The sequence below is a fragment of the Sapajus apella genome, unplaced genomic scaffold, assembly GCF_009761245.1.
Source record: "Sapajus apella isolate SASKATOON/1434 unplaced genomic scaffold, GSC_monkey_1.0 scaffold21, whole genome shotgun sequence".
Lineage (NCBI taxonomy): Eukaryota > Metazoa > Chordata > Mammalia > Primates > Cebidae > Sapajus > Sapajus apella.
This window is the reverse complement of record NW_022436961.1, coordinates 17,294,581-17,319,519: the sequence shown is the minus strand read 5'-3', so window position 1 is coordinate 17,319,519 and position 24,939 is coordinate 17,294,581. Positions and strand designations below refer to the sequence as shown.

The following is a 24,939-nucleotide window of genomic DNA, read 5'->3' as shown; positions in this document are numbered from 1 at the left end:
TTATCTCACTCCAATTAGGCCATCAAATGCAGACCTTTTTTTACTCTCTTCTTTACTTTAGTCTCATCTTACGTGTCACTTGCTCTGAAAGACGTTCTCCTTCTATCATTTTAAAAGTAGTCCCTGATTATATTACCATGCTCATTATATTTATAGTATCTATCACTAACTAACATTATATGGCTTATATAAAGTATTTATTATATTACTGTATTTATCATCTTCAGAATATGTTACTATTTGATATGTTATTTATTTTTCTATTTGCACAGTGTGTTTTTCCCAAACATATGAGATTCATAATGCATCAATCTTGATCTCTACCTTACAGTAGTTTTCACTCATAAATGTTTTATTAAATGAAAACCATCTTCTGCCCAGAATCTCAACTACTATTCCCAACTCTGAATAAAAACCCTGAAATAATGATCTCGGCTAGTTTGGAATTATTAGTATATTTCCTGGGCCTTAGTATTTTGAACTATTGTCCCCTTACATGAGGCAAGGTACTAGTACCACATGGTCTCTGCTACCCTCACTATTTTGTCTTCTATTCCATCCAGGTCGGTAGAAGTCACCAAAATTCTCTAGGGCTACATTATTAGTGATGAACATGTTTAGGTGATTCCAAATTAATTCATTCTCTTCTGGTGTCTATATGCTGTGTTTTTAAATTTACCAAACAAACTAACCCTGTCTGAAAACCAGAGTTTCTGTACCTTGGGAGAAAAATGTCCAAAAATTTATATCTAATTCTGTGTGACCAGGTATCTTTCATTGAACCTTATAACATCTTGCCAGAAATGTTATTTACATTATTAGATGAAATACTGCATTTTAAAGTGTATTCCTTTGTAGAGAAATTTCAAAGTGCAAATTTAAACCAGGTCTTTCCTGAATTGCATGAGGATCTAATCCAAGTAAATGCATTTAAAGTAATATAAGCAATGCGAATACTCATTTTGATCCAAGAAGGCTGAAAACTCCTTGGTATTAGCTAAAAAACATTAGATTTTTAGAAGTCATTTGATTCTAATGAATGCTTTTTAAACAAAAAATGCGATATGAAACAGAATGGCAAAAGTAAGATAAAGAGGGTCCTAGTTACTGTAAGTAACCAAGAGTAGAGTACACGACGTTGAGAATCAAGAGAATTGTGACAAACAGATGTTGATGGCATTGAATTAATATCACAAGGGAGGTAGAGAAAGAGTATGAAACCAGAGAAACATCTTGGTACTATGATATTGTCTCTCAGGAAATTGTGATTAACTCTCTGAAATCCATTTAACATTTTTGAGAAAATAAGTATCCTTGCAATTGCAGTATTGTTTGGTAGATTCCATGAGAACAATAGACAGTAAAAAAAAAAAAAAAAAAGCTTTTATTTATAGAAGTTTCATAATGCCAAAGAAAGCAAGGTATTTCAGAATATAGTTAATACTTAAAAATGGATCATTATGAAACAAGGCTAAAGTTGTAATGTTTCAAATGTAGGATAGTTTGCATAATCACTTAGAATTATGTGTTTCTGTCCTTCTGCTAGTACTACTATTGCACTGTAACAGCACCGAAAGATTTGTGATCTTGAAAAACACTCAGATTTAACAACAAAAAAAAGAACTTTTAAAAGTCTAACCATGTCTTATTGCAGCACAAATGTGCTAATGTAATTTGTGATGAAGACAGTATATAAAGTAATAATGTTAAACGAAGCTTTATTAAATAAAATAATATTGAATTTCTTGAGATAAGCATAGCTTTAATTCAATAATTTTTTGATAACTTTTAGCCTTTTTTAAAATCTCATTTGCTTTTCAAAATTGTGAGAGGCATTTGAGATATTTACTGAATCTCTGTTGCTTCACCAAAATATTTCAATCTTATTACTGAAAGACAATTTTCTTTGTAGTTGTGTGTGTTTTATTTCAGAGATTGAGTAAGTTTTATTTCTAATGCACACTAATTTCACCTTCATATTGAAATGTAATTTGTAGAAATGGAACATTATAGAAAATAATTTTGCTTTAATATGAGATTACGGGAATTTGGTGATCTGAAAAGTCAGAACACTGAACTTGGACATTTTCAGTGATCAGCTCTACAAAGGGAAGGTCTCCTACTGGCTAGTGAGGAACCTTCAGGCTCCTGCTTTCTCCTAGGCTCCTTTTACATTCTTACTCCTCCCCTTCTCTGCTACTCTTTGTTCTTCCCAGTAAATGTGATCGTCCCCAGAGTTCCTTTAATCTTCTTTGTTTTTTAAATTCTGCTTTCTAATAATTTGTATATATACACATATATATTAGGCATGTGTGTGTGTATATATATATATATATCTGAATATATATCTATATGTACACACATATATAATGTATTTACCCCAAAATATGTATTTGTTGTATATATTTCAGGGTAGATGTGATATTTTTATATCTGTATGCAATATAGAATAATCAAATCAGGGCAATTAAGATGTCATAACCTCAAACATTTTTCTTCTCTTTGTCTTAGGAACATTACAAGTCTTCACTCCTAGCTCTTTTGAAATAAACAATAAATTATTGTTAACTGTAATTTCCCTACTGTACTGTTGAAATACTGGAACTGACCCCTTCTATGGAACTGTATTTTGTACATTTTAACCAAATTCTATTCATCCTATTCTCTTCTGTATTATCAAAACCACTGTCAAAACTATGAAATTTCTACCAAATTCTTCAGTTAAAGTCAATTCCTTGGAAAGTTATCATCTGCTATTAACACTTATATTAAATGACATAATGGGTTTCACATCTACACCAAATCAGAGCTTAATTAAGGAATAAGGCTTTATGGTCAGTTTTAAGGAACTAGTAAATGTTAACTTAAATAATAATGATAAATAGGGTTATTCATATTATGAGAGAACTTGCTATGAATCATCTACTGTTATCAGCATATTCAATTCACTTAAAATTATGATATTGTAATAGCTTCTTCAACTATTTTTGTTCTATGAAGCATAATATGCCTTAATGATAAAAAATGGAAAGATAATATTTAACAGTGCATTAATGTAATTTGAAATTATTAGTAATTTTGAAATTAAAACAAAAAGAGGAAAAGCCAAATAATTTATATAAAAAGATTCTCAACGTTGAATCTGTAGATTGCTTTTGGCAATATGGTCATTTTCACAACCACTGATTCTACTCGTCCAGGAGCATGGGATGTTCTTTCATGTTTGTGTCATCTATGATTTCTTTCAGTAGTGTTTTGTAGTTTTTCTTGTAGATGCCTTTCACCTCCTTGGTTAGGTATATCTCTAAGTATTTTATTTTAGTTTTTGCAGCTATGGTAAAAGATATCGTGTTCTTGATTTGATTCTCAGCTTAGTCACTGTTGGTGTATAGCAGAACTACTAATTTGTGTATGTGATTTTTATATCCTGAAACTTGGCTGAATTCATTCTAGGAGCTTTTTGGAGGAGTCTTTAGGGTTTTCTAAGTATATAATCATATCATCAGCAAACAGCAACGGTTTGACTTTCTCTTTACTAATTTGGATGACCTTTATTTCTTTCTCTTGTCTGATTGCTCTAGCTAGGACTTGCAGTACTATGTTGAAGGGGAGTGGTGAGAGTGGGCATTCCAGTTCTCAAAGGGAATGCTTTCAACTTTTCCCCATTCACTATTATGTTGACTGTGGGTTTGTCATAGATGGCTTTTATTATATTGAGGTATGTCCCTTGTATGCCAAATTTGCTGAGGATTTAAAACGTAAAGGGATGCTGATTTTGTCAAATGTGTTTTCTGCCTATACTGGGATGATTTTGTGACATTATATATATATTTATACATAAATTATATATATGTATATAAATTTATATATATATATATAATCACAAAATTATATATATATATATGTTATTGCACTTTAGGTTCTGGGGTACATGTGCAGATCATGCAGGATTGTTGCAAGGTACATACATGGTAATGTGGTTTGCTGCCTCTGTCCCCTGTCACCTATACCTGGCATTTCTGCCCATGTTATTCCCTCCCCAATCTCCCTACCCTGTGTTGTCCCTCATCTGTTCCCCACAACAGACCCCAGTGTGTGATACTCCCCTCCCTGTGTCTATGTGTTCTCATTATTCAATGCCCGTCTGTGAGTGAGAACATGCAGTGTTTTATTTTCTGTTCTTGTGTCAGTTTGCTGAGAATGATGGTTTCCAGATTCGTCCATGTCCTCACAAAGGACAAAAACTCATTGTTTTTTGTGGCTGCTAGTATTCCATGGTGTATATGTGCCATATTTTCCTTGTCTAGTCTATCATCGAGATGGGCATTTGGGTTAGTTCCAGGTCTTTGCTATTGTAAACAATGCCTTAATGAACATACGTGTGCATATGTCTTTATAATAGAAGAATTTATAATCCTTTGGATATATACCCAGTAATGGGATCTCAATGTGGTTTTAATTTGCATTTATCTAATGACCAGTGATGATGAGCATTTTTTTCATGTTTGTTGGCTTCATAAATGTCTTCTTTTTAAAAGTGTCTGTTCATGTCCTTCACTCACTTTTGAATGGGTTTGTTTCTATTTTTCTTGTAAATCTGTTTTAGTTCTTTGTAGATTCTGGATATTAGCCCTTTGTCAGATGGGTAGATTGCAAAAATTTTTCCCCATTTTGTTGGTTGCCAATTCACTCTAATGATTGTTTCTTTTGCTGTACAGAAGCTCTGGAGTCTATTTAGGTCCCATTTGTCTATTTTGCCTTTTTTTGCCAATGCTTTTGGTGTTTTAGTCATGAAGTTCTTGCCTATGCCTATGTCCTGAATGGTTTTGCCTAGGTTTTTTTCTTGGGTTTTGATGGTATTAGGTCTTATGTTTAAGTCTTTAATCCATCTGGAATTAATTTTACCATAAAGTGTCAGGAAGGGGTCCAGTTTCTGTTTTCTGCAAACTGCTAGCCAGTTTTCACAATACTGTTTATTAAACAGGGAATCCTTTCCCTATTGCTTGTTTTTGTCAGGTTTGTCAAAGGTCATGGTTGTAGATGTGTGGCATTGCCTCCGAGGTCTCTGTTTGGTGTATCACATTTATTGACTTGCATATATTAAGCCATTGCATTCCTGGCATGAAACTCACCTGATCATGATGAATTATATATTTTATATGCTGTTGGATTTGGGTAGCTAGTATTTTGTTAGGGATTTTAACATATGTGTTCATCAGGGATATTGGTCTGTAGTTTTTTATTTTTTGTTTTGTTTTGTTTTGTTTTGTTTTTGTTTTCTTGTTATGTCCTTTCCTTGTTTGGTATTAGGATGATACTGGCTTCATAGAATTATTTATGGAGGATTCTCTATTTCTATCTCTCTTTTTCTTTACTTATTTATTTTTTATTTATTTTTGAGAGGGAGTATCACTCTGCCACCCAGTCACCCAGGCTGTAGTGCAGTGGCACAATCTCTGCTCACTGAAATCAATCTCTGCTCACTGATATCTCCGCCTTTCAGGTTGACGCAATTCTTTTGCCCTAACCTCCGATATAGCTGGGATTATAAGCACCCACCACCACGCCCAACTAATTTTTGTGTTTTTGGTGGAGACAGGGTTTTACTATCTTGGCCAGACTGGTCTCAAACTGTTTATTTATTTATTTATTTATTTATTTTTGAGATGTAGTTTTGCTCTGTCACCAGGCTGGAGTGAAGTGGTACAATCTGTGCTCACTGCAGTGTCCACCTCCCATGTTCAAGTGTTTCTTCTGCCTCAGCCTCTCCAGTAGCTGAGATTACAGGTGTGCAACACTGCACCCAGCTAATTTTTTGTACTTTTAGTGAGGACAGGTTTCACCATGTTGGCTGGGATGGTCTTGATCTCCTGAACTTGTGATCTGCCTGTCATGTTCTTGCAAAGTGCTGGAATTACAGGTGTGAGCCACTGTGCCGGCCTCAAACTTTTGACCTCAAGTAATCCACCTGCCTTGGCTTCCCAAAGTACTGGGATTACAGGTGTGAGCCACTGTGCCCAGCTTGCTCTTTCTCTAGTTTTTGGAATAGTGTCAGTGGGATTGATACCAATTCCTTCTTTGAATGTCTGGCAGAATTCAGCTGTGAATCCATCTGGTCCTGGAGTCTTTTTGTGGGTAATTTTTTATTATAGTTTCAAGCTCACTGCTTGTTATCGCTCTATTTAGAGTGTCTAATTCTTCCTGATTTAAGGTAGTTTTACAGGAATATAAATATATTTTATATTTTACAAGAATATAAATTCCTGTATATTTTCAGGAATTTATCTATCTCCTCTAGGTTTTATATTCTATGCCCATAAAGATGTTCATAGTAGCCTTAAATGATCTTTTGTATTTCAGTGGTGTTGGTTGTAATATCTCCTATTTTCATTGGATCTTCACTATTCGTTTTTTGGTTGCTAATTTTATTTATCTTTCAAAGAACCAACTTTGTATTTCATGTATCTTTTGTATTTTTCTTTGTTTGTTTCCATTTCATTTATGTTTGCTCTTATGTTTGTTATTTTCTTTCTTCTGCTGTGTTTGGGTTTGGCTTTTCTTTTTTCTCTAGTTCCTTGTGGTGTAACCTTAGATTGTCTATTTGTGTTCAACAAAGCAAACAAAAACATGAAGCGGGGAAAGGTTACCCTATTCAACAAATGGTGTGGGGATAATTGGCAAACCACATATAGGAGAACGAAACTGGAACCTCTTCTCTCATCTAATACAAAAATCAACCAACGATGATAAAGGACTTAAATCTAAAACCTAAAACTATAAAAATTCTAGAAGATAACATGGGAAAAACCCTTCCAGACATTAACTTAAGCAAGGATTTCATGACTAAGAATCCAAAAGCAAATGCAATAAAAACAAAGATAAATAGCTGGGACTTAAACCAAAGAGCTTTTGAATGGCAAAAAGAACACTCAGCAAAGTAAACAGACAAATCATAGAGTGAGTGAAAATCTTCACAACCTATACATCCAACAAAGGATTATTATCCAGAATCTACAAGGAACTCAACCAAAGTAGCTAGAAAAAAAAATCCCATCAAAAAGAGGACTAAGGATATGAATAGACAATTCTCAAAAGAAGATATATAAATGGCCAACAAACATGAAAAAATGTTCAACACCACTAATCATCAGGGAAATACAAATAAAAACCATAATGCAATACCACATTACTACCTCAAGAATGGCCATAATCAAAAAATCAAAATGTAGTCATTGGTGGGGATGTGGTGAAAAGGAAATACTTCTACACTGCTTGTGGGAATGTAAAGTAGTACAACCATTATGGAAAACTGTGTGGAAATTCCTTAAAGAATTAAAAGTAGAACTCTCATTTGATCCAGCAATCCCACTGCTGGATATCTACCTAGAGGAAAAGAAGTCATTATACAAAAAAAAAAAAAAAGATACTTGCACATTCATGCTTATAGCAGCACAATTTACAATTGCAAAAATATGGAACCAACCCAAATGCCCATCAGTCAATGAGTGGATAAAGAGGCTGTGGTGTGTTTATGTGTGTGTGTGTGTGTGTGTGTGTATTCCTTTTTATGACTGAGTAGTATTCCAACATGCATACATGCATATGCATTGTATGAGTAGTTAGAATACTGCTCAGCCATAAAAAGGAATAAATTAATGGCATTCATGGCAAACTGGATGGGATTGGAGACTATTCTAAATGAAGTAAAAGTAACTCAGGAATGGAAAACCAAACATTCCATGTTCTCACTCATAAGTGGGAGCTGAGCTATGAGGATGCAAAGGAGTAAGAATGATACAATGAAATTTGGGGACTCAGGGAAACAGTCAGAAGTGGGTGAAAGATAAAAGGCTACAAATTAGGTTCTATATATACTGCTCAGGTGATACGTGCACAAAAATCTCACAAATCACAAAAAAAGAACTTACTCATGTAATCAAGTACCACCTGTTCCTCAAAAACCTATGGGAAAGAAAAAATCGCAATATTTTATCTGCAGTAGGATTGGGTCAATGAACATTACAATAATTTTGTAGTACATATATTTTATATGACAACATATAATTTTAATTACTTATTAGTGCTAGTTTTACCTGTGTGTAATTTATTCAGAAGTACTTCTGTTATATTAATCATTTAATGAATATAGAATAAAAGTGATCTGAGAAAAGAACTGAAGAAATAATACTGAACAATTATTGTCCTATAGAAAATTATAAAATCACTTTCCATCCTTCAGGTAATAAATATGTTATTCTGAAAACTGTACACTTAAGACATATTCAGTACTGATTCATATTTTTTACTCTTATCTATATTTCTAAGTTGTATAAGACAGTAAAAAATTCACTTGCTTATTGAAAGAATTCTAGAACCTGAATTTATGCATTCAATTTAAATATAGAATTAAAAAGTGAAGAATATCATCTTTTTCAAAACTGACTTCTAATTTTATTACATTATGAAATAGTATAGTATAGTATAGTATATGGTGTTCTTAGAGTTCAGTGTTTTTTCTGATAACTCATTGAAATAAAACTAAACCTACAGAATTCTGAATTAAAACTTTTAATTTGATAGCTATTGTCTAAATAAATCCACACAAATGTGTTTTTTTAATAGGTTCTTGAAAGTTCACTGACATTTTTATTAAAGCATATATACTGAACCATTTGTATCCTACATGTTTAGAGAAAGGTATGGAAAATTCTCATGATGTAGTTAGTCTCTGTCTACCGCAAAATAGGTAAAGCATAGTCTAAGAGCAGCTTGGTGTATTAATCTATTCTTGCACTGCTATAAAGAAATACCTGAGACTGGGTAATTTATAAAGAAAAGTTGTTTAATTGGCTCATTGTTCTACAGATTGTGCAGGAACCATAGTGGCTTTTGCTTATGGGAGACCTCAGGAAACTTAAAATCATGGTGGAAGGAAAAGGGAAGGCAGACACGTCTTATAGGGCAGGAGCAGGTCCAAGAGAGAGTAGGGAGGTGCCACCCACTTAAACAACTAAGACCTTGAGAACTCCATTACCAGAACAGCACCAAAGGGGAAAGTTCACCCTCATGATCTCATCACCTTTCACTAGGCACCACCTTCAACATTGGAGATTACAATTAAACATGTGATTAGGATGGGGACGCAGATCCAAACTGTATCACTTGGACATGAGTAGAGTTCTTTGGTTACTGGTAACTGGAGGTAGACCTGGTAGTCTTCTGAGCATCCCAAGAGAAAAGCTTACTGTTTAAATTGGGCAAATCTGACTAGAAATAATGTATATCTGGTGGATATAACATTGAATTAAAGAGCTCTAAAAATCTATATTGATGAAAATTATTTGAAGATTTCTGTAGCATTCTAATTACACAACAACAATTATTTGAACGCTCACTTCCCATTATTTTAAGGTACATTGTGTCTTTTTTTTTCCAAAAAAAACTATCATGGGTTTATTTTTTTAATGTTTCTTTTCTTTCCTTCTTTCTTTTCCTTTCTTTTTTATTTTTCAGATGACCCGAGAACAATACATACTAGCAACACAACAGAATAACCTGCCAAGGACAGAAAATGCACAGCTTTACCCAGTGGGAATTTATGGATGGCGAAAGAGGTGCTTATACTTCTTTGTCCTTCTGCTGTTGGTTACCATGATAGTTAACTTAGCCATGACAATATGGATATTGAAAGTTATGAATTTCACTGTGGTAAGTACCACTATGATTTTACATCTATTGCTTTTGGTTCAAAGACAATCTAGCTCTGTTATTTTAATTTTTTAATCAAAAGTTATTCATATCAGTCTTTACAAGAGTGTGTTTTTAAATTTCAAAGACAATCATATTTTAAGACTACATTCGGTTTGTATAGTCCTAACATGCATATGCTATGACTACCTGGCATTTAATTGTGAGGAATTTACCTGACGAGACAACATAGTACATTGATTCATCATAAAGTTTGAAGAACATTTACCCAGTAAGTATTAACTATTTCTTGCTGTGGCTTAAAATCTAAGAAACGAGCCTGCTTTTAGAGGTGATATTTCATATTAAAATTAATATTAATATTATAAATTACATGTGCCTTTGAATTACTTCATATAATATATATGCTTCTGTATCTCTATATCTGCTTTCCATATCATGCACTGCATGACTGAATCTAAGAGTCTGGAATTTCTCCTGAACTACATTGGCTAATGCCTATAATTGCCATCAGATGGTGACCCCATTGTTTCACAGCACATCCCTCATAAATGGAAGATAAACCAGAAATTAAATGACTTTTTTTTTTTTTTTTTTTTTTGGAGACGGAGTTTCGCTCTTGTTACCCAGGCTGGAGTGCAATGGCACGATCTCGGCTCACCGCAACCTCCGCCTCCTGGGTTCAAGCAATTCTCCAGCCTCAGCCTCCAGAGTAGCTGGGATTACAGGCATGCACCACCATGCCCAGCTAATGTTTTGTATTTTTAGTAGAGTTGAGGTTACACCATGTTGACCAGGACGGTCTCGATCTCTTGACGTCATGATCCACCCGCCTCGGCCTCCCAAAGTGCTGGGATTATAGGCGTGAATCACCACGCCCAGCCCAAATTAAATAACTCTTTTACAAAAATAACTAATTACAAAATAATTGTGTAATGTATTAATGAAATTTGCTGCCATTTAATGAAAGTTTACAAGAAATCAATGAGTATGACTTATCTGGGAAAGTTTTATGGTTTTAGCAAAGTCTAGTTTAGCTCATTTTATATTTTCTGGCTGATTCCTTCAGTTTTTCTACTCTGCTTTTAAACCATTCTGCCTTTGTTTGAAAACCTCAGATATCTATACATACAAGCAAGTGTCTTTCACTTGGTGACCAGACTACTGTTATTCTATAGAACTCTGCATCCTCAGGAGTGAGTCTAAAGCTGGCTATTTTAACTTCACTGATATTCCTATATTGGGGTGTTTACGTTTGCTTGTTTGTTTTTTAAACCTCACTGGCTATTGCTTTAGCAAGAATTGTCCCTTTTTGACTTCACTAACACCTAATTCTAACTTGGAAACCGAATCGCAAAAGGGAAAATGAGCCTACCTTCAGCTCATGTTGTAAGGCACCACAATTATTTGTATAAGGAGCCTGGGAGGGCAGGTGGCCTGACCTTCCAGAGAGGAAACAGTGTCACTCTGCACATCAAAATAAAACAGCATGTACTCACGAAGGAAAATGAGCTATGGTTTCATTTTTTTTTCCAGTAAATTATTTTGAAGAATATTCATCAAAGAAAGATGAGCAGGAATCAATATTTTCCCAGAGTTAAAAAATAATAACTGTTTGCTAAACATGGATATGTGTTCCAGGTCAGAAATCAAGGTATGAGGCCTCTTGTGGGTGGCTAGACATTGAGGTGAAGAATAATAAGCACATTCTTGAATAGGAGATTCTCTAGGAATGCATCTGAATCATTTCTTTGTCTAAGAGTTGGCCCACTTTGCTGTCTCATTAGGGAATATTTTGGCATAAACATCAACAACTTTAGCCATCATGTTTCTGTTCTTCTCAGCTCTGCTCCTTACCTTCTCTGACTACTGTCTGGGTGTGTTTCAGGAGTCATTTATCACATGGTAGGAGCAATGTTTATGCTCCTGCAGATTCTTTTGTGCTGCTATAGATAGCAACCCGACTATCAGTTACTGAAAACATTTTCAGCCTCATTTTTAACTAAAAATTAATATTATAAAAGAGATAAGTAGTATTCTCCAAATTTTGAAATTTCAGCAATATGATTTTCGCTATGAAAAGACATCTTTCAAAAGCTTGTGAATGGGGGGACCAACTCTCACTTCAGGGATCATTGATTATATCCAATGACTAGACCACAGGAATTTTCAGGTTCAAGTCATGTAAGTTTTTCAGGCATATTTAAATTAATTAGGAAAATAGGCTTAAATGCATAATTACATGGCTACATGCATCACACTCCCAATACGTTGTCCCATGCTGACACCAAGGCTGGATAAGTCATCCAAGGGAAATAATTGAAACAGTCACCTATGTCCTGAGGATCTTCATGGGCCTCAGGGTTCCTATCACCCATGGCGCTATCTAATTTGAACCTCAGCTGGCCAGAATGTAAATTATAATGCAACATAGTCCTAGGGATAATTAAAAGGGGTTGTTTCCATAGGAATGTTGGTATTTATTTATTTATCATATTTTCCTTTGAGGTATGTCTTTTTAGAAATTATGATTTGACCTTTTTATAATCAGAAGGCAAACACCTTCCTTCAGCCACAAAAAAACTATTTGCATGTAACTGAAGTAAAATGCACAGATGAAGTTTTCAGGAGTGTATCACCATGATCTTTGTAAAGTAACACACTCTCTAGCTCAATGTAGTCATTCATAGTTGTTTAGAAAAAATTCAGAATTTCTTAAGTAGGTGCAAACTTTAGCAGTCCCGAGTACTACAGATTAGGTTGTATATACTTGAAGGTTGTGAAATAATTTGTAGTTCTCTTCCAACAGAGCAATAAAATAAAATCAATTTTATGTTTTTAATAGTGCATTATGTTTGTTTCTATATAGTGAATACCAAAGACTAGTTGCCATACTATTGCAATAAGTAGAAAGTCATGTGTCAATTGTTTGGGGAGTACTACTGATCTGCACAAAATGTATTTCACTTTCATTATAACTATTGCCATCCAACACAGAGAAATATGTGGCTGTTAACGTCTTTTATTTGAGCAAACTGGGGACATTATTTTTATCAAAATATTATATTTTTAGCATAGCAAGGATAGCTGCCAACGTGTTTTATGATGCTTGTTGGAGTCCATCAGTATGACTGGTATTGTATGTGATGTGCATGATTGATATGCCCTTGATTTTTTGGAAACAATTTGTGTTTTTTATTTTGTACAAAATAAAATTATTCCACTTATTGAGATACTCAGTTGTAGAGAACCAAAAAAAAAAAAAAAAAAAAAAAAAAAAAAGAAACAAATGACTTTATACTATAGGATGAAAGATTTAGGATAGAAATAAATAATTTCCTAGCTATCTGGCTATGAAAGCAGATAAATATAGGTAAGAGTTGAAGAGGGAAACTTTGAAACTTCATTTTGCTGAGATCAGTATAACCCATTTCCCTGTATTCAGTTGCTATTTGGTTGATTACTGTAATATCTTTGCGGTTAGCATAAATAGACGAGTCTAGCAGGTCTATCAAATCCAGGAATTTTGCTGAGGCAGTATTCTTTTCTAGTCTCAAGACTCATTCTAAGTAAGTTAGCTCTATATTGGAGAATAGAAGATTGATACAATAATAAAATACTGATTTTGAGAACAAAAAACCAACTAAGGGTTGGTGGCCTCTGGCTGATATAATTCTGTTAGACATGCTAACTAGCCAGTAAAAAAAAGGAAGGGAAATATAAATAATATTAATAAGCAAATGGGGAGAGCAAATTCATGAATGCCATGACTTAGAAGTCAAGAATACTCAGACATGGGTAATAATTGAAGCAATCGATTAATTGGAAAAATTGGGAAAATAATTCTCAGATGCTTGCATGATCAGTGGGATGAAAGTTGGCTAAAAGAAAATCCCAAGAAAATAACTGAATATCACACTCATTTTGGATTGAAAGGGAATTGGTAGAACAATGATCTGTATATTACAAGAGGTCACTTTAATTTACTCCATTTGGTCACTTGCCATCTGCTTAAATGCTCCTTTCATTGATAAGAAAATCATCCCATGAAGTCACTGTATAGTTTTAATATTTCAAATATGTTTTAAATTTTATTAATTTTTAATTTTTGAGGGTACATAGTAGGAGTATATATTTATAGGGTACATAATGTATTTTGATAAAGGCTTACGATGTATAATAATCACATTAGGGTAAATGGGGTATCTTTTGTCTCAAGCATTTATCTTCTGTGTTACAAACAATCCAATTATACTATTTTTGTTATTTTAAAATGTACAGTAAGTTATTGTTGACTTTAGTCACCCTTTATGCTATCTTGAGTTGGAAAGAATTGATGGCAGGGACTACCAGCAATCCCAAGTGTCCTATTGCTGGTTAAGACCTCATAAGCACAGGAGATGCTCCCCTGATCTATGCAATGATATTTATTAAATTGGAAAACACAGTTTGGGGCTCAGAACACCAGGTTTCATAATTCTCAGCAGACCCTGCATTTAGACCCCACACATAGCAGTGGTATGACAGCTGTCATCACTGACACTATTTATTATGAAATATTTCATCCTACAAAAGAAAAAACAAACTTTACCAATATCTTCTAACTTTATGTAGATAGCCACAATCCTGAATGCTTTCCCTGCTTTTATGTGGTTTCATGTATGTGCATATTTGCTTGTATAAAATTAATCCATTATATTGTTTTTAATACACGATATATTATCCCTGTGCATCTGCAATTCATTTATTTACTGCTATAAATTTCATTGAATGAACAAATCTTATTTATTTCTTCTCCTAAGTTGTTTCCAGTGTATTTTTTAAAAATAATTTATTTTAACTTAGGTGCATACTATATCTGGCATTTCTCCCCATGTTATTCCTCCCCACCCCCCCCTCCCCCCCCCCCCCCATTGTCTCTCCCCTACCCCCCCCAACTGTCCCCTGTGTGTGATGCTCCTCTCCCTGAGTTCATGTGTTCTCGTTGTTCAACACCCACCTGTGAGTGAACATACGGTGCTTGGCTTTCTGTTCTTGGGTCAGTTTGCTGAGAATGATGGTTTCCAGATTCATCCAAGTCCCTACAAAGGACATGAACTCATCATTTTTTTATGGCTGTGTAGTATTCCATGGTGTATATGTGCCACATTTTCTTTGTCCATCGATGGGCATTTGGGTTGGTTCCAGATCTTTGCTGTTGTACATAGGGCTGCAATGAACATACGTGTGCATGTGTCTTTATAGTAGAAGGATTTATAGTCCTTTGGGTATATACCCAATAGTGGGATTGCTGGGTCAAATGGAATTTCTATTTCTAGATCCTTGAGAAATTGCCACACTGTCTTCCACAATGGTTGAACTAATTTACACTCCCACCAACTGTGTAAGAGTGTTCCTATTTCTCCACATCCTCTCCAGCATCTGTTGTCTCCTGATTTTTTAATGATTGACATTCTCACTGGCGTGAGATGATATCTCAGTGTGGTTTTGATTTGCATTTCTCTAATCACCAGTGATGGTGAGCATTTTTTCATATGTTTATATGTTTGTTGGCCTTATATATGTCCTCTTTTGAAAAGTGTCTGTTCATATCCTTTGCCCACTTTTGAATGGGGTTGTTTGTTTTTTTTCTTGTATATCTGTTTCAGTTCTTTATAGATTCTGGATATTAGCCCTTTGTCAAATGGGTAGATTACCTAACACCATAAAAACAATAGAAGCAAACATGGGCAAAACCATCCGGGACATAGGCATGGGCAAGGACTTCATGACTAAAACACCAAAAGCAATGGCAATAAAAGCCAGGATAGACAAATGGCATCTAATTAAACTCCAGAGCTTCTGAACAGCAAAAGAAACCATCATTAGAGTGAATCAGAAACCAAGAGAATGGGGAAAAAATTTTGCAAAATTTTTCCACTGTATTTTTGTTGTTTAATTTGCTATCACAACCAATGATCTTATGAACATTCTTGTATGTCAGTTTTGGTCATTACATTTTCACAAGTACAAGAGTTCCTCCAGGTTCTAGAATCTAGGATGTAAGTTCGGGGAATCTTGACCTTCAATAGCACCTTTTTTCCCCTAAAATGATTGTATCAATTTATACCACCACTAGCAACTTGTGAGGAGTTTCTTTTGTTGACCTTACCAACTTAACTCTTAACAATTAATTCCCAGCTAAACTAACTTGTTACCTCTTAAGCTACAAATCTGATCACCTATCTATCTCATAATAATCCTCCTTATTTATTTTTTGTTTCTTTCCTTATTTATGTGGCTTTTTCTAGCAGATTTATTCTTTTGTTTATTTATATTCATATGTCTGTATTCATGTATCTTATCTCTGTGATAGGATTTACTATGTTGATAGAAATATAATCATATGGTTTATCCAAATATGTACCTCTTCTCTTTCAGCCTCCCCACATTTCCTTATCCCTTTGAAGTGTAAATTCCCTAGGGAGCAGAAGCTGTTCTTATATTTCTTGATACCTTGGTTGAGCACATAGTAGTTGATACATTATTTTTCGTAGACCATTTGTAATTTGTAAATGTGTAAGTTCACTTTTAGTAGGGGGATCTTCAAATTTAATGTTTTAATTTTTTCACTTGTTCTTTCTGTAAACTGTTTCAGATTCTGATCCATTTCCATTTTTAGCTAAATGTACCCCTCACCTATGGACAAAGTAGCATTATTCAAGTCTGTTCATACCTTTAATCTACGGTGGCCAGCTTCCCCTGATAGGAAGAAAAACAGCATATTTTCTCTACAAATCCCAAAGCACTTTGGTAAGATAGTTTTTTAGTAAAAGTATAGTCCTCTGAAGCTCCGGTAACTAGCTCTGTCTGACTTCCTCTGTAATAATTACTGTAAAACTTGTCTTTTCTATTTTAGACACACACACACACACACACACACACACTCTTACAGTCGCTATTTTCTATACTACCCTTCCTTAAGATAAGATACACTATTAATTAACAGGCGGCATTGGCTGGCAATTAACTGGCAAATTACTACCAAGCACCCAAGCCTCTGTGATAACATTTCTTTACAACCTCTCTAGAAAAAAGTAATCTGGCCTTTAACAGGGAGAGAAAATAACTTTTTCAATACTTCCAGCCTCACCAGCTGCAGTAGAACCTCAGCCTACCCAGCAAAATCAGACATAATTCCCCCCCAAATGCCTCTTCACTTAACAATTGAAATCAATGGAGTACAACAATTTCTCGAGAAAAATGTTGACCCACTTTGGTCTTATATGTAGGATATTTGTGATTCTATGAACTTACTTTGATTTTTAAAAAATACACATACACACGCACAGGCATATATACCAAACAAAATAAGCCCCCACTAATGATAATCTATTCTCCAGTTACTGAATGAAAGCTGAAAAGGGTCAATAACAGCAGAAACTAGAAAAAGGGAGAAATTTCATTTAAGGAGCTCACAGGAGTAAAATCAGGGGTGTATGTTTTGTTATGTACATTATCATGGAATTTTGATAGAACATAGATTCTAGATTTTTAACATTCAGAACCTCATGCTTTTACCTCTTAAGTATTCATTTTCTCAAAACCCCACAAATAAATTGGTATCTTTTTTGTATATCCAACAATGTCAGAATAGATAAAAATGTTTGCAATCTACCCTTCAGACAAAGGGCTAATATCCAGAATCTACCAAGAACTAAAGCAGATTTACAAGAAAAAAACAACCCCATCAAAAAGTGGGCAAAGTATATGAACAGACACTTTACAAAAGAAGACATTTATGCACCAACAAAAATAGTGAAAAATGCTTATCACTGATCATTAGAGAAATGCAAATCAAAACCACATTGAGATACCATCTCACACCACTTAGAATGGCGATCATTAAAAAATCTGGAGACAACAGATGCTGGAGAGGATGTGGAGAAATAGGAACACTTTTAAAATGTTGGTTGGAGTGTAAATTAGTTCAACTGCTGTGGAAGACAGTGTGGCGATTCCTCAAGGATCTATAAATAGAAATTTAATTTGATCCAGCAATCCCATTACTGGGTATATACCCAAAAGATTAGAAATTGTTCTATTATAAAGACATGTACACATATTTGCACTGTGGCACTGTTTACAATAGCAAAGACCTGGAACCAAACCAAATGCCCATCAATGATAGAATGGACAAAGAAAATGTTGCACATATACACCATGGAATACTATGCAGCTATAAAAAACTGAGTCTGTGTCATTTGTAGGGACATGGATGAATCTGGAAACCATCATTCTCAGCAAACTGCCACAAGAACAGAAAACCAAGCACTGCATGCTCTCACTCATGGGCAGGTGTTGAACAATGAGAACATGTAGGCATGGGGAGGGGAGCATGACACACTGGGATAGGTAGCAGGGAGGGTACGGGGAACGGACAGTGGAAGGAGGGGAGGAGGGGGAGGGAAAACACAGGGAGAAATCTCTGATGTAGGCAATGGGGTGAGGGAAACAGCAAACCACCATGGCATGTGTGTACCTATGCAACAAGCATTTGGGATGTGCACATGTACCTCAGAGCTTAAAGTACAATAAGAAAAAAAACGTACAATTAATTCATTTTTATATGATAAATGTTATATAATCAGGGAGCAAAATGGGAGCTTCTCTTCCCTGCCAGTGGTATATTTCCTTACACAAAATTGCTGTTGATTGCAAGAATTCATTAGGTTGCTGATACTGCTAAAACCATCTCTAAACGACCTTTAAGCAGTGGTTCAAAGTATGAGCCCTGGAGCTAAACCTTTTTTTATCCTAGTCCTGGCTTTCCCATTTATTAGTTCTGTTACCTAGTGCAAGTTATTTAGACTGTGGCTCAGTTTATTCCTCTATAGAATAGGTGTATTATATTTCATTAGACTGGTGTTGAAAGGAAAAGAATTAAAATAATAAAAGTGTTCCAGAAGTGCCTTACATATACTAACAACTTAGACTTTACTATTATCAGACATATTCTGCTGTTCCATCTTCACAAAGATTTTATCTACCATGTGAACTGAATTGACTCTTTCTATTAAAGTTGAGCATAAAATATTCCTAGACACATAAAAGGACCTCAATAAATATGCATTAATAAATAAGTGAAGGAGTTTATAATCTTGTAAATACAAATGATATTAACAAGATTGTTAATATGGATGTTATTAACAAAATTGATAATACAGATAATATTAACATGATTGTTGATGTTAACCTGATTGATGGTTTTGGACATGAGCTTTGGAGATTCACATTATGGCTCCAGGACTAGCTTCTTAGCACGGTTACCTTGTGCTGATTGCTTAACCTCTCTGGCTTCCGCTCTTCATCTGTAAAAAGGTGATAATAGTTTTGACCTCACGGAGATATTAGAAGCATTATGTGAGCGAACACTTGTAAAAGCTCCTTAAAACAGACCTTAGAGTAAGCATGCAATTAGTGCCAGTGAAGTACAAGAACAAATATTATTTCCATGCATTATTAGCTGTGACTAATGAAAGTTATTCTGTATGATACATTTGGCCAGGAAGAATGGCTTATGTCCTTGATGAAGGCATAAAAGTGATTCCTTATGAAATTATAATTTGGTGCTGAGATATAAAAATGGTTTACATAAACTTCTAAGAGGAACAGTTAAGCTGCCAACCGTCATTGTTATTTTGATGATATTAAGCAAATTATGAAAATCTGTATTGCCTGAAAGCAACCTTTCTGTCTGGTCTGAATGAGGGAGCTTATTTGTCAGAGAGAGATAATCTCCTTTTGGAACATCTTGAAAAATATAATACTTACAAATTGTCTGGGTAATAGATTGGAATTTCTGTGTTGATTCTAAATATTCCGGGTTTCTTTAATGAACAGAGTATCAAATTATTACCTGATTAGGATGTTATATTGTGAATTATCTTATAAAATACTCTCAATTATAACTTTTAGGCTATAACCATTTAAATATGAGAGAAAAGTTTAAGATGCCAGGGAGCCCATATTTATTTGGCAGATGATTTATTCAGCAAGATTATATGCAATATAGGCCAGACTTTATGGGATTTCACAATACTGCAAAGCAAATACTGTATCCCCTTTGGCAGATGTAAAGGCAGAAACTTAGGGAAATTATATAAACTTCCCAAGGTTACTCTAATGAACAAGATTAAAAGCATGGCTATATAGTTTCAGAGATTCCACCACATTTTATTGTATTAATGCTACTAAAATTAAACTAAAATTCTTTTTAAAAATATCCTTCATTAAAGGGTTTATCTCCTTTACATGGAAAAACTCAGTGGTTTCATACAACACCATTAAATATATAAATACAATATTTCTGCTTATTAATTATATTTTGAACTTGGGCAAAAGATAACTTAATACCTTCAAACTTTATTAATTTAATGGAGAAATGTATATAATCGCTCATAGCTAGTGAGTAATTCGAATGGTTAAAACTGCTCTGTAAGTGCCAAGTATGAGTACACTTTTGAGTTTAACAGAGCAGGCATTATAATTTCTGGATACTACAATGACATTTATTAATGGCACCTTTATAAAAGAAACAATGATTTTCAGAAAGCTATTTTATCCCTGTGATTGCAATTTAGTCTTCACGCTAGTTAAACTATATTTTGCTGAGTAGTAACTAATTGGCCATGATAAGAAACCACTCTGGGGGTGATTTAAGTTCAGTTTTTGTCCACCTTTCTGGGCTGCCGTTTCCATTTTCCCAGTTCATTCCTCAGCACACACCTCAGGGCACTTGCCCTGGAGATGAGACAGACCTCCACCTTCTAGGGCGGGACTACAGCTCTGTCTGAGCATCAGCAGCAGAGACGGCACTGCCCTTCAGTGAAGTGTGTGTGGATTTATTACAGGCTTGATAAGAGTGAATGATGTCGTTAATGTTGCAAGACTGCTTCCATTATACCCTTCCATATGCACCTCCTCATGATTTTCTGACAAATTGTCCCTCTCAGATGATAACTTTCATGCTTAGTCTTAGCCTGGCAGTACATTTCCTTTCCTTGACTTTATAAAGAAATATTCAGTCATTTTTATCCAAGTGCAAACAACTACCAAGTGACAAGTTCTTTTTACTGAAATAAACTGCAAAAATTGTGGCATAAGATAAATCACAAATACATAGCAAGTGTAAAATGAAGTTCATTAGAATACTAGAAATGTTGCCAGAGGAAATGAAGGATTATGAAAATTAGCTGTTGAACAAAAAAATTGCAGAAATTATAGATTTGTTAGTTGATAGGTCTGATACATTGTATAATAGACTAGAGTTGGGGAAAACTTTAATTCAGTGATCTTTGTTGTCTGTAAGAAGGGACAGAAGTCCAGGAAATTAAAACTATTTGCACTTGTGGATGGCTCATAGCCAGGAAATAGAATAGATTAAATCACATTGAATTGGCTGGGTGAGGTGACTCACGCCTGTAATCCCAGCACTTTGGAAGGTCCAGGAGGGTGGATCACCTGAGGTCAGGGGTTCGAAACCAGGCTGGTAAACATTGTGAAATTTTGTTAATACAAAATTAACCATGTGTGGTGGTGCATGCCTGTAATCCCAGCTACTTGGGAGAGTGAGACAGGAGAATAGCTTGAACTTGGGAGGCGGAGGTTGCAGTTAGCCAAGATTGTGCCACTGCACGTCAACCTGGGCAGCAAGAGCGAAACTGTCTAAAAAACAAAAAAATACATTGAACTTAATGAAATATGTGTGTTATCTCCACATATATACTTATTTCTGCAAGTAATAGCATATAGTATATCTTAAATAATATGACTCTTTTAGTAGGGCATTTAGGAGAAGAATTTTAAGTTTTAAAATGAAAGAAAAGTAATCTTAAGAAGGGTTAATGTTTTTGCTATTTTATTTTTTAAAAAAGTAAGCATTTGCTTTTCAAAAGCATAATTGAAATATTCTCGTATTTGTTGTTTTCAGGCAAATATAATACTAATAAAAATCTTATTGTGCAAGAATTTCTATGCATTTATTATTTTGAATAATAGCATCACTGTCCTTTTTTGCTAGTTTGTAAACTCATCTCGGACCTAATGAGTATTTGTACTATTTATTAAAATTAGATTTAGTTTTCAGTCTATGTCAGTATATATTTAATATATCTGGGAAATCACCACTAAAGCCCTCTTCTAAATAATTACTCTGTGCTAACAGCTCTTTATATCTGCTGATAGTTGAAGCTTTTGAGTAGGTAACCACTCCATTCCCAGAAACACTGGTGATGGGCCATGACACATTTCCAAGAAGATTTAACAGTAATTCAACTTGTCTTTCAAATTCTGTAATCAAGTTATGCCATTAAAGGAGTCCATATCTGCTTTCTCACAATTGACATGTTTTTCCATCCAAAATTTTTTATTTTTCTGGGCTTAGGAAATTTTCAAATATGCTAAGCCTCTCTTAGCTCTGATATCTCTTTATTCCCTCTTGACTTGAACTAAACTGCCAAAGCATCTAACATTTGTTAAAATGCTTTGCATAAACTGATCAGGTTTTTCTTACCAGTGTAATTCAGTGAAAGGAAGTATAAAGTCTAAATATCTGTCTGTATGTGACCTAAATAGATGTGAGTGTGTTTATGTATTACCAACTGAGGTATTTGTTTTTAATGTGTATTATTGTCCAAACTACATGATTTTGCAAAGCAACATAATTGCTTAAACAACATTTAAAATGCACCTTTCTCTATTATAATATGCATTTTAATCCAGCTCCGAGTGAGTTGCAATTTTATCAGTGGAACTTATTTTTCAATTAGTTGTTTTTTTCAGGTATGTTTCATTCCTGATTAAAAGAAATGTTGACACTTTATGTTTCTTTAAGAACTTTGCTTTCAAGTAAAATTTAAAAAAAATTGTATGCACCACATAAATTAAACGAAATTCACAATATTATACCTCAACAGCTTTTATAAATTTTTGTAAAGTGTATGAATACTTAGGTTCTTGAAAAAACAGAATGCTAATGTTAGTCAAGAAGGAAAGGAAGAAGTACTCCTGAAACACTGTGCACCATCTCTTTTTTTCTCATACAATATGGCATTCCTATGAGATACATATTAATATCTCTATATATAAAATACACATTTTTTCCCAATTTAACATAGTTAATAAGTGAATTAGATAATATATGAATCCTTAATAATCTAACACAGTAGGCCAAATTCGTTCTTCCTCTTTGGGAATCATTCTTATGTTGATATTATTCATATGTTGATTGAGCAAAAAGGTAATTTTCCTACCTGGCCATATTCTCTTATTTGAAAATGATTTAATAAATTCACATATAAGTTCTCATAAATTTTTATAGAGACATAAAATCAATTTTTTAACTTTTCAATGAAAATAGCTTAATATCTTTGTTAACAATTCGTATCTGTTGCTACATTTTTACTTGAGATTCATTTTTCTTGAGATTCATTATCTACTATCAATTATAATAAAATTATAAAATCATGGCACTTTCTATAACTTTTGCTGAACCTCATGCAAATGAAAAATAGTGTATTACATGTTTCAATAGTCTGTGAAATTACAGGCATGCTCAGCTTTTTGTATAATAACAGGCATTTTAAGTAGGTAGAATATTGCCAGAATGGTATGTAAAAATCACGAATTCAGTGGCTTCCATCAATGAACATTCATTTAGCTCAGGAATCTCTAGGTGAAGTGGGCAATGCCTGTAGGTTTAGATGATGTTGGCATGGTCTCCTTTATGGGTCTTCAGTAAGCTTCCTGCTCATCTTGGGGCTAGCTGGTTTAAATGGCCTCATTTGTACATTTGGCAATCATTTCACTGTTGGCTTCAGTGATTGAGTTTCATGTCTTTCATCCTCCAGAACACTATCCATTTTTAGCAGAAAAGTTTCAAGAAAAAGTATAGAAATATGCAAGATATATAATGCCTGGACCCAAAATTGATCTGCCTCAACATCTGGTATTATATTGGCCAAAGTCACAAGTGCAGTTCAAGATTCAGGGGATGGATAGGCTCCACTTCCCTAGTACCTGTATCCTAAAAATGTAAACTAAAAAAACAGTTACATATATTTTTTCCCATTTATTTTATTGCATTTCAGGTTTTGGGGTACATGTGAAGAACATGCAAAATTGTTGCATAGGTACACACGTGGCAGTGTGATTTGCTGCCTTCCTCCCCATCACCTACATCTGGCATTTCTCCCCTTGCTATCTCTCCCCACCTCCCCACCCCCCACCATCCCTCCCCTATTTCCCTCCAACTGACCCCACTGTGTAGTGCTCCCCTCCCTGTGTCCATGTGTTCTCATTGTTCAACACCCGCCTATGAGTGAGAACATGTGGTATTTGATCTTCTGCTCTTCTGTCAATTTGCTGAGAATGATGGTTTCCTGGTTCATCCATGTCCCTACAAAGGACCCAAACTCATCGTTTTTGACGGCTGCATAATATTCCATGGTGTATATGTGCCTCATTTTCCCTATCCAGTCTATCATTGATGGGCATTTGGGTTGGTTCCAGGTCTTTGCTATTGTAAACAGTGCTGCAATGAACATTCGTGTGCACGATTTGTAATCCTTTGGATATATACCCAGTAATGGGATTGCTGGGTCAAATGGAATTTCTATTTCTAGGTCCTTGAGGAATCGCCACACTGTCTTCCACAATGGTTGAACTAATTTACACTCCAGTTACATATTTTTTTTAAAAAGATTTGAAATATACTTTACTTTTAGTGCTGTGTTAGTTTTACAGCAATATTGGATAGTGAGTATAGAGATGTTCCGTATACTCCTGCAATCTCACAACCACAGCCTGAACCACTATCAACATCTCATACCAAAGTGATACATTGTCACAATGGATACACCTACATTGACACATCAGTATCACCCAATGTCCGGGGTTTACATTAAGCTTCATCTTTGTATTAAACATTCTATGAGTTTGAAAGATATATGACCTGTGTCCATATCTTAATACAAAGATGTATGACATGTGACCACAATTATAGTCCATTATAGAATAGTTTCACTGCCCTAAAAATTCTCTGTGCTCTACCTATTCATCCCTCTTCTCTCTAACCTCTGTTAACCATTGACTCTTTTACTCTGTCCCAAGTTACGCCTTTTCCAGGATGTCATATAGTTGGAATCACACAGCATGTAGCCTTTTCAGATTGGATTCTGTCAATTAGCAATT

The 24,939-nt window shown here is 34.6% G+C and overlaps 1 protein-coding gene across 1 annotated transcript in view; it reads left to right on the top strand.

Moving 5' to 3' along the window:
• Nucleotides 1–24,939, top strand: part of SGCZ (sarcoglycan zeta) — a 1,170,111-nt gene that overhangs the window by 657,778 nt on the left and 487,394 nt on the right. Inside the window, exon 2 of the mRNA XM_032288341.1 lies at nt 9,514–9,708. Within this exon, the coding sequence (XP_032144232.1) occupies nt 9,514–9,708 (195 nt within the window). The remainder of the gene's footprint in view (nt 1–9,513; nt 9,709–24,939) is intronic.